Below are 16,373 nucleotides of genomic sequence, written 5' to 3'. Positions count from 1 at the left end.
ATTCCAAATCAGGCATCAGGAAAGAATTCTTAATAAGCAGGTGCCATTTGAGCTGGACCTTAAAGAATGAGTAGAATTTTCTCAATTCTGAAGAAGAATATTCAAAGCAAAGAAAACAATGGGAACAGATTCATAAAAGCACATAATGTGTTTGGAGAAAGGATTCCCAAAAGGCTGGGGTCAGTTGGCAGATAAACCTGGAGAGGCGCGTTGGGAGCAGCTGACTGAGAGCTTTGAATAAGTGAATGTTGTAGGCTTTGTAGAGCCGGCACCGGGAAACGCCAGAGGGTTCTGAGGATGCTGCTTTCGTCTCCACTTTCCAAAAGAGGAAACCTACGCTTAGAAGGGGTCAGGAACGCCCTCCAAGGCAAGTGTGGAGGTGATAGCTGAGCTGATGTTTGCCTCTGAAGTCCAAATACCATACCTAGTCTTCTTTTTCTGAGATATAATTGACATAAAATATTGCTTCAGTTGTACAACATAGTAATTTAATGTTTCTACTTATCATGAAGTGACCACCACAATAAGCTTAGTTAACATCTGTTAAAAACAAAAACAGGTCCCCACTTGTAAGCCTTGCATCAGCAAACCAACACTGCATAAGAGCAATTTCAGTCCCTCTCAGGAATGTAACTTTAACCAGTCAATCTGGAATTATCTGGTCGACACTAGTGAGGCACTCTGCCTGACAGACCTCTTGCCTCCCCCTGAACTTTCAGGCCTAAAGGAAGGTGACCTTGCTGAAACTGTTCACTCTTTGGTAGTAATTTCCCTGCCTCACCCTCTTTCCACTTATTAAATCCTTTCATTTCAAGCCCCTTGGAACTCCTTTCTATCTGTTAGATGGGATGCTGTCCCATTCACGTACTAGCAAGTAGACAAAGCCAATAAGATCTTTAAAATTTACTCAGTTGACTTTTGTTTTTTTGGTTGGTTGGTTGTTTTTTAATCCTCATTCAAGGATATTTTTCCATTGATTTTCAGATACAGGGAGGGAAGGAGAGAGAGAAACATCGATGTGAGAGAGACACATGGATTTGTTGCCTCCCACTCAACCCTGACCAGGGCCAGGGACCAAACTGCAACCGAGGTACATGTCCTTGACCAGAATCGGACCCAAGACTCTTTGGTCTGCAGGCCGCCGTGCTAACCACTGAGCCAAACTGGTCAGGGCTGACTTTTGTTTTTTAACTCATCCATCACCACACATAGCTACAATTTTTTTCCTTGTCATAAGAACTTTTAAGATCTACTCTCTTAGCAAGTTTCAAATATACAGTACAGTATTGTTAACTATACTCACCATGATGTATATTTACATCTCCATGACTTATTAAAATTTTTTTTTCTTTATTGATTTTAGAGAGAGAGGAAGGAAGAGGGAGAGAAATAGAAACATTAATGAGAGAGAACATTGGCCACCTTCTGCATGCCCCCGACTGGGGATCAGGCCCACAACCTGGGCATGTGCCCTGACTGGGAATCGAACCAGCGACCTCTTGTTGCATGGGTTGATGCTCAATCACTGAGCCACACCAGCCAGGAGACTTATTTATTCTATAACTGGAAGTAATTACCTATCTAGTCTTAGTCTTAATTTTTTATCCATAAAGTGGAAATAATAACAATACTTCCTTAGCTACTTAAAAGGTTTAATCAAATATAACTACAGATGCTAAAAATGCCTCAGAAATTTTAAAAGAATTCTTCAAGTGTTGATTATCAGCATTATTTTATTGTTATCACAATTACAACTAATATTACTCCTGAAGGTAACATGAAAGTATTTTGTAAAGGCAGGTAATGCTGTCAATAATGGCTATAAATATAGAGTTCTTACTGAGCTTTGTGCATATATTATCTATTTCTTTCCCCTCCCTGTGAGACAGGAATCATCTCCAGTGTACAGGTGAGTAAACACAGGCAGGGAGAGATGAACAAACTGCCCAGTCATACAACTAGTAAGTCAAGAACCAGGCTTCAAGTCTGTGTCTCTAAATCCCCAAACTTTTCATAAGGTGACTCACTGCTTTCTTATCAATGATGTCATAAACTTTTCAGGTTGCATTGGCACACTGATATGATGTCTTCGGGAAGCAATTAATGTCCCTGGACATTTCCACACTTCCAGCAGGGGTATCAGCTATGAATCTGTGTTTCAAAAGAGGTGACTATTTTCACCTCTTACCAATCCTGTTAAGGACATTGTTCAATAAATAAGTGGTATGTTTTCTTTAGGCTTAACTGAACCAGAAAACATGACCTATTCTGTCCCACTCTCTGAAACAAAATAATGTCTTTCTTTAAGAATTCCTCTGTTGATTAAAAACAAAACAAAACCAAAAAAACCACACTTCCTATTTATGTAATAGTATTGGTTCCTTATACTTACATCAAATTTTAAAAGCTTCCCTAAACATCTATCAAATCATTTGTTTCTATATTTTATATTAATTTCTCTTTTCTTCTGGTCACAAAACTTTAAAAAACACTAAATACAGTTGGTAATGTGCAGAAATTGATTAATAGCATTCATGTGAGTGTATTCTTCTAAAATAAATATTTTACGCATAGTAAAAAATGATCATGAGCTGAGTTTGACCAAATTTATATTCTTGGCAGCTTTTTGTATTCAATGAGGACAATCTGATCTTTGAGTTAATGAAGTCATTGGTAATAATGGCCACCAAATATTCTAATTTAAGTAGTGGAAAATAATTGTGGTTGCTCTTTTTTTTTTTTTTACAACAGTTTTGCTGTTCTTCTGAGTAGAGTTTTCAAATATTGCTGTAAACTGATAAGGTGAACATAGAGACTTGGAAAGGCTCGTTTGTGATTAAGTCCAATCACAATGCAGTCAGTGTCACAGAAGGAAGACCGTAAACCATGTGTGAAGGGGTTTGAAGCAGAGCACTAAGCTTAATGGCTAAATGCAGACACGTTTATCCCTTTCACCCCATTTCAAATATCGCAGCCCTTTCCTGACTAGTTTGATGCATAAAATCATAGAGTCCTGAGTTGGAAGAAGCCTTGAAGGTGCTTGTATTCCTCTTTCTAAAGAAAACATCCTGGTGGTTTCCTAGTATTTGTTTGATTTGGGGTGATACGACACTCATATCTTGTAAGGTAGGCCTTTCTACCTTAGTCCACTTGGGTTTGGTTTCTCTTCATATTAGGTAAAAAATCTTTCTGTAGTTTTCCCCTGTGAATCAGGGAATATGGATTATATCTCTATTTCATGTCATACTCTTTAAAACCTCTGAGAGAATCTCATCATGGTTCTTAGATGCAGCCAGGTTTGAGGAGAAACTTGCAAAGATAAGTATTTGAAGAGATATTAACTGAAACATTTATAATGGTTAACTTTGAGTGGCGGAGTATAGGGAAATTTTCTTTTGTGTTTGTGTTCTGAATTGCTTGAATTTTATACATGAGTATATATTCTAATAAGAGTGAAAAGAAAAGGTAAAGGTATTTATACTTTGGGAAACTCTTTCAGCCCTAAAGATAATGAATGAACATTGTTACTTCACTTTGAAGAGCAGAGAATCTTATATCTGGAATCTCTGAGTGATAAACCTCAGTCCCCTGGATGTAGCCCCACATGGTGGGTTTTCATTAAAGATGTGAAAATGACTACATCTATCTAGCAATCATTTATTTAACTGTTTATAAAAATCTATAAAAATGCAACATAAACAGGCTGATTCTCATTTCTTTCTTAAAAATATAGTCTTCACCATAGAAGTAACAGTTCCACTAAGGCTCACATTGCTATTGCTCTCATTCCACATACTAAGAGGAGAATGATCATTTTGATCTTAATTTAAACTGATTTAATGCCTCTTTTTATTGTGTTTTTCTCAAACGCATCACAGTCCAAAAATTCTCGGGTAGTTCTATTTTCTAAAGACTTCACAACTAGAGAAAAATAAATTACCTTAAGGTATCCAGAAATAAATTATTGTTCTGCCTGGACCCTACTAAATCTTTGAGAATTTTGCACGTAAAATGATATGATGATGATGACGATGGAACTGGGCAGGTATACCAAGTGGTTGGCATAGATTGTCTCTTCTAATATTTACAGACATCCTATAAAGTAGAAGTTATTATCCCATAAACCTTACACATTAGGAAAATGAGGTAACAGGCACATGTTATACTAGTCTATATTATATGGCAGTGAAAAAGCATTGACCGATGTGACTAGATCCTATTTGTTGCTCCTCAGCCAAGAACTGCCATTCTGAGATACACTTCCTTGCTCATGTCTTATTATTTATTTTCCCTGGGTTCCACTTGAGGAAGCTGTTACGGGGACTTCTCAGAATATCTCTTCTGGGTTCCTCAAAAATAAAAAGTAGAATTACCATATGATCCAGCAGTTCCATTTCTGAGTATATATTTGATGGAAACAAAACCACTGTCTCAAAGAGATAGCTGCACTCCCATGTTCATGGCGTATTATTTACATTAGCAAAGACAGAAGCAAGCTAAGTGTCCAATGACAGATGAGTGGATAAAGAAAATGTCAGATACATGTAATGAAATATTATTCAGCCATAAAAAGAAAAAATGCTGCATTTACAACAACATGAATAGACCATGGGATCATTATGCTAAGTGAAATGTCAGAGAGAGAAAGGCAATTTCAATTTCATGTGGAATCTTTAAAAAGCAAACTCATAAAACAGAGAACAAACTGTTGGTTGCTGCAAAAGTCTGGGGATGAGGAAAATAGGTGATGAAGGTAATCAAAAGGTATAAACTTCCAGTTAGATAAATGAGTTCTGGGGAGTTAATGTGTAGCATGGTGACTATAGTTAGCAATGCTCTATTTATACAGTAAAGTGCCACTTAATGACAAGGATATAGTTTGAGAAATGCATCATTAGGTTATTTTGTCATTGTGAGAACATGATAGAGTACACACTTACACAAAGCTAGATGGTATAGCCTACTACACACCACCTAGGTTATATGGTAGGGCCCATTGTTCTTAAGCTACAAAACTACAGCATGTCACTTACTGCATTGTAGGCAATTATAACACAATAGTGAGTTCTTGAGTATTCAAACATACCTAAACAAATGAAAGGTACAGTAAAAATACAGTATAAAAGATAAAAAATGGTACATCTGTATAGGGCAGTTATTATGAACGGAACTCGCAAGACTGAAAGTTGCTCTGGGTGAGTGAGTGAGTGATGAGGCGTGTGAAAGCCTAGGACATTACACTATTGCAGACTATATAAACAGTTAGGCTACACTAACATTATACAACAGCAAGCGATTAAAACAAGCCCAAGATAAAATGATTCAATCAAGAGACACGAGACGTATGCGGTTGCTACCGGCATCACATGGCATGCTGTTTTACAGCTCACATTTTTTTTTTTAAGTAGAAAGAGTACACTCTATAAAATAATAATTAAAAAGTATAGTACAATAAAGACATAAACTAGTAACACTGCCATTTACAGTATTAGCATTACCAAGTATTAAGGACTATAATCGTATGCGATCCACTTTTATTCGGACGGCGGTGCAGTAGATTTTCTTACACCTGCAGCACCATGAACTGTGTGCATTGGCACACTGCTACGATGTTACAACAGCTACTCACTAGGTGGAAGAATGAGGGCCATCATAATCTTATGGGACCACTATTGTATCTGTGGTCCATCACTGACCAAAATGTCATTACGTATTTGACAGTTGACTGTACTTGAAACTTTGTCAAGACAGTAAATCTTAAAAGTTCTAATCACAAGAAAACAAATGTGTAACTACGTGGGGTGATGGGTATTTACTCGACTTACTGTGGTGATCATTTTTCAATATATACATATATAAAAGCCTTACACTGTACAACTTAAACTAATATTCTGTCAATTATATCTCAATAAAATGGGAAAATAAATAAATGAATGAATGAATATAACAAAATGCCTCCTCTGTGCTATGGGAATCATTTCCTGATAGCAAAGACATATACGTCAGCCAGAAAAAAAGCTTAATTAAATGTCTTTATTTTGCTGTTTCTTATTAGTTCTACTTCCTATGGTGTTGATTCATATGCACATTTTCTTATCTTGAAAATTTTAGGTAAAATTTGTATGATTGTGAAGACATTCAGCTTCACAGTTAGTAATGTGAGCCAACTTAAGTCTTCTGAGCTTGATTTTAATATTAATAATATTAATATATAATAACAATAATAGTTTAGTGAGTGCTTTATTATGTGTCAAGCGCTAGGTAAGCATTTGCATGCATTATTTTATTGAATGTTTGCAATAAATTTAGATAAAATTATCTTCATCTATAACTAAAGAAACTGAGTGTAGAAAGATTGTTAGCTTAATTAAGACCAGCCTGCTAATAAATATACAGAACTAGGATGCACCACCAAAATTAGTGTAATTTTAGCTCTTATCCTCTTAAACACAATGCTGTATGTTAGGGTCTCCCAAAATAATATCAAGGAAGGAGTACAGAGGTCGGGATGTCCTTCCCACATTACCAATATGGCTTATGGATTCCTCAGGCAATTACTATTGCTATTGTGGCTCCCATTACCACTATTAATACAACTAATAACCATGCCCCTTGCATATGTATTGTACCCACACTTCTTCCAAAATATTTACACATTTAATCCTCACAGCTACCTTATAAAGTAGGTGCAAAAAAAAAAAAAAAAATTCAATTCTTCATATAAGGATATAAAAATCCCAGAGAGTTTAAGGAATTACTTTCAAGTTCCACAACTATTCTCTCAGAGTTGCTCATAGATCTGACTCCAAAGCATAGACTTTCATACACCTGAAGGTAAATAGACCATGACACTTCTCATCCAAACAGAACATCCTTCTAAATCTACTTGACATTTTAGTTGCCTCTTGCCTTTCTCCAAGGATGTCCCCTTCTTCTCTCTTTTGTCCAAATGGTTGTGTTGGGCAACAGAGAAATATCCCTTAAGTTTGGGTGGACTGTCTTTCCTTCATCTGATGACATGGAGAATGGTGTCTGCCATGAGAAACTTCCAGCAATTGTCATCACTGTTATTTTAAACTTTTTCTGGCCCATTCTCTTATTAAAGCTTACTCTCATGAAATAATGTCCATAAAGTACTACATGACTTTTTAAATTAGATGATTCTTAACAAACCATTATGAAGCTCTGCAGGCTCCATTTCTAATGCAAAATCAAAGATGGCAAGAAGGGGCTTTCGCCTTCAAACATTTCCCTAAGCAGTGACTCATTTGATTTGGTTTCATTAACTCCAAGTCAGTGTAAAAAAATGTTAATAAAGATACATATATAATTAAGCACACCCATTCCGAATAAATGTTAACTGACCCCTGAGATACATGAGAATTGGACTATTGTTGCAATTATGTTAAAATAACCAAACTACAATGTGCAAAATGAGACCGAAGATAAACTCCAAGATGCACCAACTTTTAAAGATACACAGCTATGGCTGGGTTGCCATTCCAATTTAGTGATAACAGAATTGGAGTTTTGGAGATGCCGAGATCATATTTCTTAGCAAAATGCTCTGTGCGGTTCTAGTCAGTCTGACCAGTTCTGCGGAAACCAGAGCAGCCAGTTGAAGAGAAAACTGGTGAGTGAATGAAATTATCAGATACACCAAATCGATTTTTCTTGCTAGCCACAAGGGAAGAAGGACTCAAAAACAAGGCACAGGAAAAACAAAATATGCTCCACTCTGAAATTGCTTTGTTTTTACAGGAAGAAGCTGGAACAGATTTCAAACTTGAGCAGAGTGAGAGACAATGAATAAAATGGTTTCACTGCTGACAAAAGGCCTGCTCCCCCTCTCTTCTTCTGTCCTGAAATTCTCCCAGGGGTTTCTCTGTAAAGAGGAAGCAAGAGCACCTTTTGCTTTTTAGCTTCTCAGTAAATCTGCTCCCCAGTCACCCTACAAGCAGCAGCAGAAGTGTGAAAGGAAAACAAAAGGAAACAAAATACAAAGAACTAAAAGACATGTATACATGGTAACCCGAATCATGATTAAATTCTTAGCTTTCAGGGAAACCCACAGGCCTGGGCAGGAAATGGAAGCACAGCGGTTCTGTGCAACCCTTTGCTGCAAACTAGCCAGGGTTCTCTCCGCGGCAGGAGCCAGCCTGCACCCAGCAGGAAGGCCCTGAATGTCTGCAGTAGTGTGTGCATGCCCAGATTGGACAGATGGACTCGCACATTTTTGCTGAGAAACTTTCTGGTGGAACCGAATTCAGTACTGTTGGAAAAGCTGCCAAGATTGTTTCTGGCTGCTGGAAACTGTTCAGGCACTGTAATACAGTCAAAGCTTTTCTCTCGTGGGGGCGTGAGCAGCCCTCAAAGAACAATTTGAAGCTCCAGATAATAATCACAGCAGTCCTTTTTTTGCTCAGGGATTGGACAATGATTATAATCTAATCTAAAATCATGTGTGAACCCCAGTTTCATTTCTTGCCAAGTCAGTGGACTTGGCCAAGTAATTTACACTCCCTGAAACTGTCTTCTCATCTGCAAAGTACTGATAACTCTACACCTACTTTATGACATTGGCATGAGAATCTGATAGCATATGTACAGTATGGGTGCTCATAAAATATCTGCCACTATTGTTATTTTCTCTGTTATAATTTACGTTTATTTAAAACCACTCTCTTTCCTTGCCTAGGAGTTTGGTTCCTTACTTTTTTCCCTATTAAAAATCCCATTTTAAAGCACGTGTGGTCAAAACAAGTGAATACTTCAAGAAATAATTCAAGACACGGGATCTAGAAACAGGATATCCAATACAAGAGAAGTAAAAGGATGAATAACACAGAAACCTAGAAAAATGTTGAACCCTAAAAATGCTACAAACTATCAGGTTTTGGCACTTCGAAAACTGTTAAGATTTAGTCATTGACACACACGTAACTCCTTAACTCTAGGAAAAAAGAGAAATGTGTCCAAGAAAGGAAATAATGACAGTATTACTGACTGAGCAGTGAAGGGTGTTTACTTGTCATAAAAATGCAAACACTAAATACTGATCTAATAAAAATTGCATTATAACTATAGTGGGTGAGAAGAGAGTTAAATCAGCAAGATAGAAAATCAACTTATAGTAATCTTTAAAGATGATGAAACAAGAGACAGCAACATACATATGTTATTTAGATACATGATGTTTATTTCACACTTCTAAAAGACATTTTGAAAAACAGCTGACAGTAAGACGTCTGTAGAACAGAGTGGTGGGCATGGCGTTAACATGAGGACTGTGGATTTCATGATTAGCTTTTAGCACTATTTGACTTTTTAAAAGTATGTACATAATGTTGTTATTAAAATTAAACTTATGTAAGAAAAGAAATCCACATTGAAGATATAACAATATCACACACATACACACACTGATAAGCTCAAGTGTATGAAAATCTATACACTCTAGTCTATTCTATGTTATTTCTTGAGCCCAACATAAAGAAGTAAATAAGACCCATCATGTAACTTAAATGATAGGATTTGGTTGTTTGAATGGGAAACAAAGACAAAGGAGACAGAAACACTTCAATGGAAGACATGGCCCTTGGAGTCAAGGATCTTGCCATTTCATTGATAGAAGAGAACACTCTCATAACAGAGGGAGAATGAGAACCTAAAAATTATTTTTAGAGAAAAAAAAAGAACAGAAACTGCTTATGGGACTTGCTACCTAAGTCTCATAGAGGTTCCCTATGGACTGTTTTCCAAGATTCTGCAGAAAAAAACTTGTCAGTGTTTGGCTGACAAGATGAGCTGCAGGACACTCCCGAGAGGGGAGAAGAGTGTTTCTGCTATTGGAAGAAACCACACGGACAGACTGACGCCTGACCGTGCCGAGGAGGCCACGAAACCTGGGAGAAGCTGCCTGGCTTTTCCTCCATGGAGCCAGAACCAGACTTTTAACCTCACTGTTATGTTCTGGTGAATGCCCAGCACTAAGTCAGCAAGACAGTGCTACAGTTGTTTCAGATGAAAAAGAAAAGTCACAATTAATTTTAGTGTTGTTCAATTAATGAAATGAGGATAATAAAATAATGTTAACCATGAACTACTTGGATAGTGCTTTCAAGTGTTCCTATCTTCATTGTCTCAATCCCAATAATCTGTGCTAATGAAAAAAAATTTCAAATTTATGGAAGTTTACTGAATTGTCAAGGGCAAATAGCCAGTGAATAGAAAAATCAGACAACTGAACGTTAATGTTCTGACTCCTTGTTGAATGTGGGAAGTATTTCCCTTCCTTTATGACCCACAAAACTTTAGAGAACATTTTGGTGAAATGAGTTTGTTTTAAAAAATACTTTAAAAAATTTTAAATTAAATATATAATCTCATTTATTATAAAAGATCTCTTATTGGGGAAATATTAATTAATGAATTCAGCTGTCAATGATAATTGTGCTGAGGGGACAGAAGCAGGAAAGATGACCGTGGTGGGAGAAAATCTGGGATAAGGCAGCCTGGCAGGTCTAATTAAGGCTACACAACATTTAGGGCAGTGGTTCTCCTTCAGTTTGGCAATAAATTAATAATATTTATCCAAAAAAATTCAAGTAAAAATTAATTGTGTCACTATAATTCTTTAAATAAAGGTGCTAGGCAAAAATAAATAAATAAATAAAAACTTAATTGTCAAGTAACTTGGAAAATAAATAACAAAGTGTAATTGTTTTTCCTCTAAAAATGGCTTTTCATGGATCTTCTAAGGAGAAGACTCCAAACCACTGCTTCATGAAAATCAACTTACAATTTATTCATACTTGTACAGCTGTCCATATTATGTACATGCATTCAGAATATAGGATGCTTTGGTATCAAGAAGTCGTTTCCAATAGCCAATAATTTAGTGAGCTAAGATCTCATTTCTATCTTCTGCAATAAGGCAAGAAAATGCAAAGACAAATGTCATTAGTTGCTCCAAACTTTTCCCTCTGGAGCAATAGAAACTATCAACATCAATACAGCATTCTACTAATAGCTGTAAGTTGGCTTAAAGCATCATTAATTTTACATTTGAAAGGTCTGTAAATGTATGCCTTGCATTCTCACTGAAAGAATCAATCAATAAGGTCATCCTTGCTGCTTCCAATCTAAGTAGCAATGCAAAGATGTAGTGCATTTAGAAGTGTATACACACACACACACACACACACACACACACACACGTAACAATATAAATTTATGTAACAAAAAGTGACAGAAAATAAAAAAGTTACATTCTAACCATTCAGCTGATCTGTGTATAGTAGATTGCATTTTTTAGGACATTTTTTTTTTTAATTGACACTTGCATAGCTTTATTTTAAATCTCTCTTGTTGGGTCAGCAGAAGGCAAAACTAAATCAAGCTCTTTGTTGTAAGGTAAATGTGTCATTGGTTTATTGGTTTTTGTTTTGTTTTTTATCCTCACTTGAGGACATTTTTTCATTTTTTGTTCAGATAGAGTGGGAGGGAGAGAGAGAGAGAGAAACATTGATGTGAAAGGGACACATTGAGTGGTTGCCACCCACACAACCCAACCAGGGCCAGGGACAAGCTGCAACAAAGGTACGTGCCCTTAGTGGGAACTGAACCCGGGCATCTCTGGACCACAGGCCGATGCTCTAACCGCTGAGCCAAACCAGCCAAGGCTGTGTGTGTGTGTGTGTGTGTGTGTGTGTGTGTGTTTAAGATTCTTTCACTGTGGACCTGTTTTTGACCAGTAGCCTATTTTGCTCCTCTTCCAGCTGGGGTTGTGTTGTTTCCTTTTTCCATGTGATGAAAATTTTAAAAAGTGATTATCAGTCTCTTAAAATAATTATAGCCCTGATTATGGTGATTTATTATTATGGGCATACTGTGAGATGTCAAGGGATTTTGGCATTCACAGGGAAGCAGTTATGTTGACTTAGGTCCAGTTTGAGATTTTAGCTTTCTAACCAAACATGGAAACATGTGCGGTTCCTTGAATCCTAATGACTCTCTCACAGTAAGAATTCTTAACCTGTGTCTATAAACTTACAAGACTTCCATCGGCAGACTTCAGCAGGGTCTACAGCCTCTGACACTGCATGAAAATTCTCAGAGGCTCTCTGATCCCAAAGTGATCAAGAATCTGTTTTCTACTGGGTATAAAGGACCTCAGTTGGTGGTAATGGTTTCAGAATTATTTTCTTCCACACACCACTGTTGGGGGTGGAGGAGTGGGGGTGGGGTGGGAAGATTGAGCAAACAAATTTAAAAACTACAGAGAGAGAGAGAGAGAGAGAGAGAGAGAGAGAGAGAGAGAGAAAGAGAGAGAGAAAGAGAGAGAGAGAGAACTCATGTACATGGACAACATGGTGATTGCGGGGGTCGAGGGTGCAGGTGGGCTGGAGCAGAGGGGCTAAATGGTGATAAATAAAATAAAAAAGTAAAAATTCTTTTAAAAAATTATTTTCTTCCGATGTTCTTTTTGTATTTAATTTTTTCTTTATTGATTTTAGGGAGAGGAAGGAAGAGGGAGAGAGAGATAGAAACACTGATGAGAGAGAACATAGACTGGCTGCCTCCTGCATGCCCCCCACTGGGGATAGAGCCCACAACCTGGGCATGTGCCCTGACCGGGAATCAAACCGGCGACCTCTTAGTGCATGGGTTGATGCTCACCCACTGAGCCACACCAGCCGGACGGGCTGATGTTCTTTTTAAAAGAAGATTCAAACTACATTGTGATTATATTCATAGCCTTCTTTTCAAACAGTTGTGTGGGAAATTAGGCATACACACTGATTATCCATGGACAATTCTTACTTGGCCTCAGAAATAAACCAATGAATACTCCTATTCTGATTTTATTTTGTGCTCAGATCTGCGGTTTAGGTTTTTCAGCTTTCTATTCCATACAATTGTAGAGATCATGACTTGAATTCTGTCATTAAAATGTATGGTGATGGCCCTGTACTGAGGTGCCGCAGGCTGGCAAGGATTGGACAGGCCCAGGCTGACAGAGACGTTTGCCTAAAACATGGCTGTTCTGGTAACAACCCTCCGGTTTAAATAGAGCAGCTACAGGTCTGTTACACAGACCGATTCTGCAAAAATACCACTAAACACAGAATTTGGTAAATTAGTTCTGTGCTACTAAGGCACCTGTCTGGAAATGTGAACTTAAGAATTATAACCGGTTTTTAAAGGTCCTGGGAGAAATGGACCCACTCTCTTTAGATAACCCTTTGAGAGACACATAAGCCTAACATTTAAGCCTAGGGCCTCTTATCAAGAACAAAGCAGGGATTGGATGCATCAATAGAAAACGATCCTCTCTGAGAAATCGTACCTCTTCGTGTGTGAATAGGTTTATGTGATTATAGAAGTGGATCTGGTGCTGGGTGACCCAAGCATTGTTGTAGTGGTAGTGCCACATTTTTGTGCAGTCACAAACTGGCATTCTGGTGCCCACTGCTTCGGGAAATGCCAGAACGGTGCCTGTCAGAACCCAGATCTCACAGACAGCCTTGTCTTGACATGTGGCACCTTCTTGGTAGCCACAGCCCCTGCCCTAGGGTAGAAGGTTTCCACTGGGAGCAACCATGTCCCCCATGGTGCATTGGGCCATGCCTGGCGACATCTTTTATTGTCACGACTAGGGAGGTCCTACTGGCATCTGGAGGGTAGAAGCCAGAGATGCTGCTAAATAGCCTACAATGCACAGGGCAGCCCCTCACAACAAAGAAGTATCTGGCCCCGTGTGCCACCAATGCCGAGATGAGAACTCCAGCCGGGAGGCCTGCTCTCTGTGCACTCTGCCAGGTGTGGAGATGTGTTCCATTCAGACCTGCGCTTTCCACAAGAGCCACTAGAAGTGAGTCTGTTTCAGTGCCTTGGAAAGTGTGATGATCTGGGCAGAGTGAAATGATAAAGTATCTTGAAATGCCCTCTCCATTTTGGTGAACACCTACTCCTTTCTCCAAAATGGAGATCAAATGCACCTTCTACAGAAAACCATTTCCTGTTTTAGCCTCACCTCCTCCCTATCTCACACAGTGCCTTAGGCTTAATCACAGCTCTGATCAAATTATTTCTTATTCCCCTACTCGATGAAAGCTTTTTTTTTTTTTTAGTCCTTATGTTTTGGCACCTACCAGAAAGGTTGGCATAGAGAGGTACACAACAAACATATGTTGAAGGACAGAACAAGCCTGGCTTGGATTCGGAGTACCCACCCTCTAAACTGTATTTACTCAAGGCTGTTGTAGGTGATAGCAGTGGCCTCCAAGGATATCTAAGGTTATCTTATCCCATGTCCTTCAAGGACATAAAACTGGACAGTCTCTTTTCATGGCATGTTGTTTCTCCAGCACTGTGGTGGGCATTTCTGGCCTACTGAAAGGTAGCCATAATGATGTTTATCTGAAATGCTAAAGAACATAGACTATAGAGACTATAATACCTGTTTGGGGGCCTAAGACAGAGCTCTCCCTACTTGTCTTTTCTTAGGGGGAAGGAGAGCAAGCTCAACATGCTATTTTTAATAAACTTGGCATTGTAGTCTGCATTGCATAGAACTGCCTTCACCAAAGAGGGGAGAAGAAGGTGACCTCAATGAGCACATGGATTAGGGTAGTGAGGTGCCCAATATTTGTCTCCACTAGTAATCAGCTCATACCATGCCCAGGTATAAGACTGGTAAAGGGTCTGACTGCGCCCAAGGAGATTATTATATTGGCTGCTGATCTATTATACTAGAGTTCATAAGAAAGAGGAAGAATTAAGTTTAGAATAATTTATAAATGTGCTTTTGTATTAACAAAAAAAATTCTAGTATAACATGAATACATATCATGTTGAAAATGGGAAAAAAAGCACCTCTCAGATTTTTAGCACATAGCCGATCATTTGTATTATTGGTGATTATAGAATATAAAACAAAATGATGTCATTGTTTCAGATAGCATGATGCTGTTGTGTTACCTTTTTGTTTTTTTGACAAAGCATGTCAAATAGGATTTCAGCAAAATATTTAATGCAATTATAAGTATAATATTCCTGACATGAGTTGACATCAGGAAGAAGAGACAGGGACATTTCAGAACATTCAACTTTATTTTCCATTGACAAACACCACATAAATAACATACATTTATTAAATACACAGACTAGCTAGGACTTGAATGCCATCAAAATTCTGATGTACTTTTCATAGTCTCTTTTATTATTTGTGTCCACATTATTGAATACCAGCCTTTAGAACATGCTGGAAGAGATATTTAAATATACTTAAGATAACTCCCCCAAAAGCTTTACATAGAGGTGACGGAAGTATACATTCTCACTTAACCAAGTGTATAGGGGTGGCGGGCTGAGTAGGAGAGGTGGAGAAACATGCTTTCTATACTGAGTTACATTATTGATTAAAGTGCCAAAAATTTCAGTTCTTACTTAGACACTCTATGTAAATAATACTTTCCTTTGCTGTAATCAGAGTAAGATAATCAGTACCTATTTTTAGTTTGTTTGCTTAAATAAATGTTCAACTTTCTGCTATCTGTATAAACACATTTAGACAGTTAATAAAGAGGGAGAAGGTAAAATATGATATATGGGAAATATATACATATGTAATATTTAATTATGTAATATACAATGTATATACATATTGAAAGAAGAGCGTTTAGCCGTCAGTGATGACTTGAGTGAACGTGACACCTTCTCTTACAAAAAAGAAACTGGCCACTCCTCGCCTGCTCCCGTGTGAAGTTAATGGGGTCCCTTCCTCTCTTTGCTTCTGTGGAATGGCCTAGAAGAATGAAGATTCCTAACATGTTTGGAAATGTACAGGTTTTCCTCCAAATCTTTCTCTGTGTTCTCTACCCCACCCTCCATGACCCCTACGCATAAACAGTATCCTTTCAAAAGTTGAAATAACAGTGAAGTGTATCAGTAAGTCATATGTATTTTCTCTGCTTAACATTACAGTTGGTTTGATTGCCACAGACACTGGAAACCGTATAAAGAAACTATTTTTCAACTAATGATGAAAGTTTGCTGATTGGCTAACTTTTGGCTAGATATTTGATTCACTTTCATTAAAAGGCCAAAATATTCTAATTCCAAACAACAGACAAAAGATTTTAAAAGCTGCATGTTTGAAAATAACTTCAGGGGTAGAATCATTTCCACAATGCTCAAGAAGCCTGAAAAGGTTGGTTTGTTCCTGATATTTACCTCTGTCCTTCCTATCTTTATTCTATAATGAAATTGTTTCATCGAAGCAAACTTAAAAAACAAAACAAAACACACAGACTCATATCTATCTCATACATTAGGACATTAGCATATTAGAAATATGAAGTAATTCT

General features: G+C 37.7%; 1 protein-coding gene across 11 annotated transcripts in view; it reads right to left on the bottom strand.

The window, feature by feature from the left end:
• Positions 1 to 16,373, bottom strand: part of PTGER3 (prostaglandin E receptor 3) — an 84,336-nt gene that overhangs the window by 30,218 nt on the left and 37,745 nt on the right. The window contains exon 3 of one of the 11 annotated variants that reach the window (XM_036255518.1): positions 189 to 438. The exons of 9 other annotated variants lie outside the window; for them this stretch is intronic. In XM_036255518.1, the coding sequence (XP_036111411.1) occupies positions 340 to 438 (99 nt within the window). In that variant the 3' untranslated portion in view covers positions 189 to 339. Of the gene's footprint in view, positions 1 to 188; positions 439 to 5,028; positions 5,087 to 16,373 lie in introns of those variants that run through there. One more of the 11 variants, XM_036255520.1, reaches the window with a different exon arrangement.

The sequence above is a fragment of the Molossus molossus genome, unplaced genomic scaffold (assembly GCF_014108415.1).
Source record: "Molossus molossus isolate mMolMol1 unplaced genomic scaffold, mMolMol1.p scaffold_m16_p_12, whole genome shotgun sequence".
Lineage (NCBI taxonomy): Eukaryota > Metazoa > Chordata > Mammalia > Chiroptera > Molossidae > Molossus > Molossus molossus.
The sequence above is the reverse complement of the archived record's forward strand: the minus strand, read 5'-3'. Positions and strand labels throughout refer to the sequence as shown.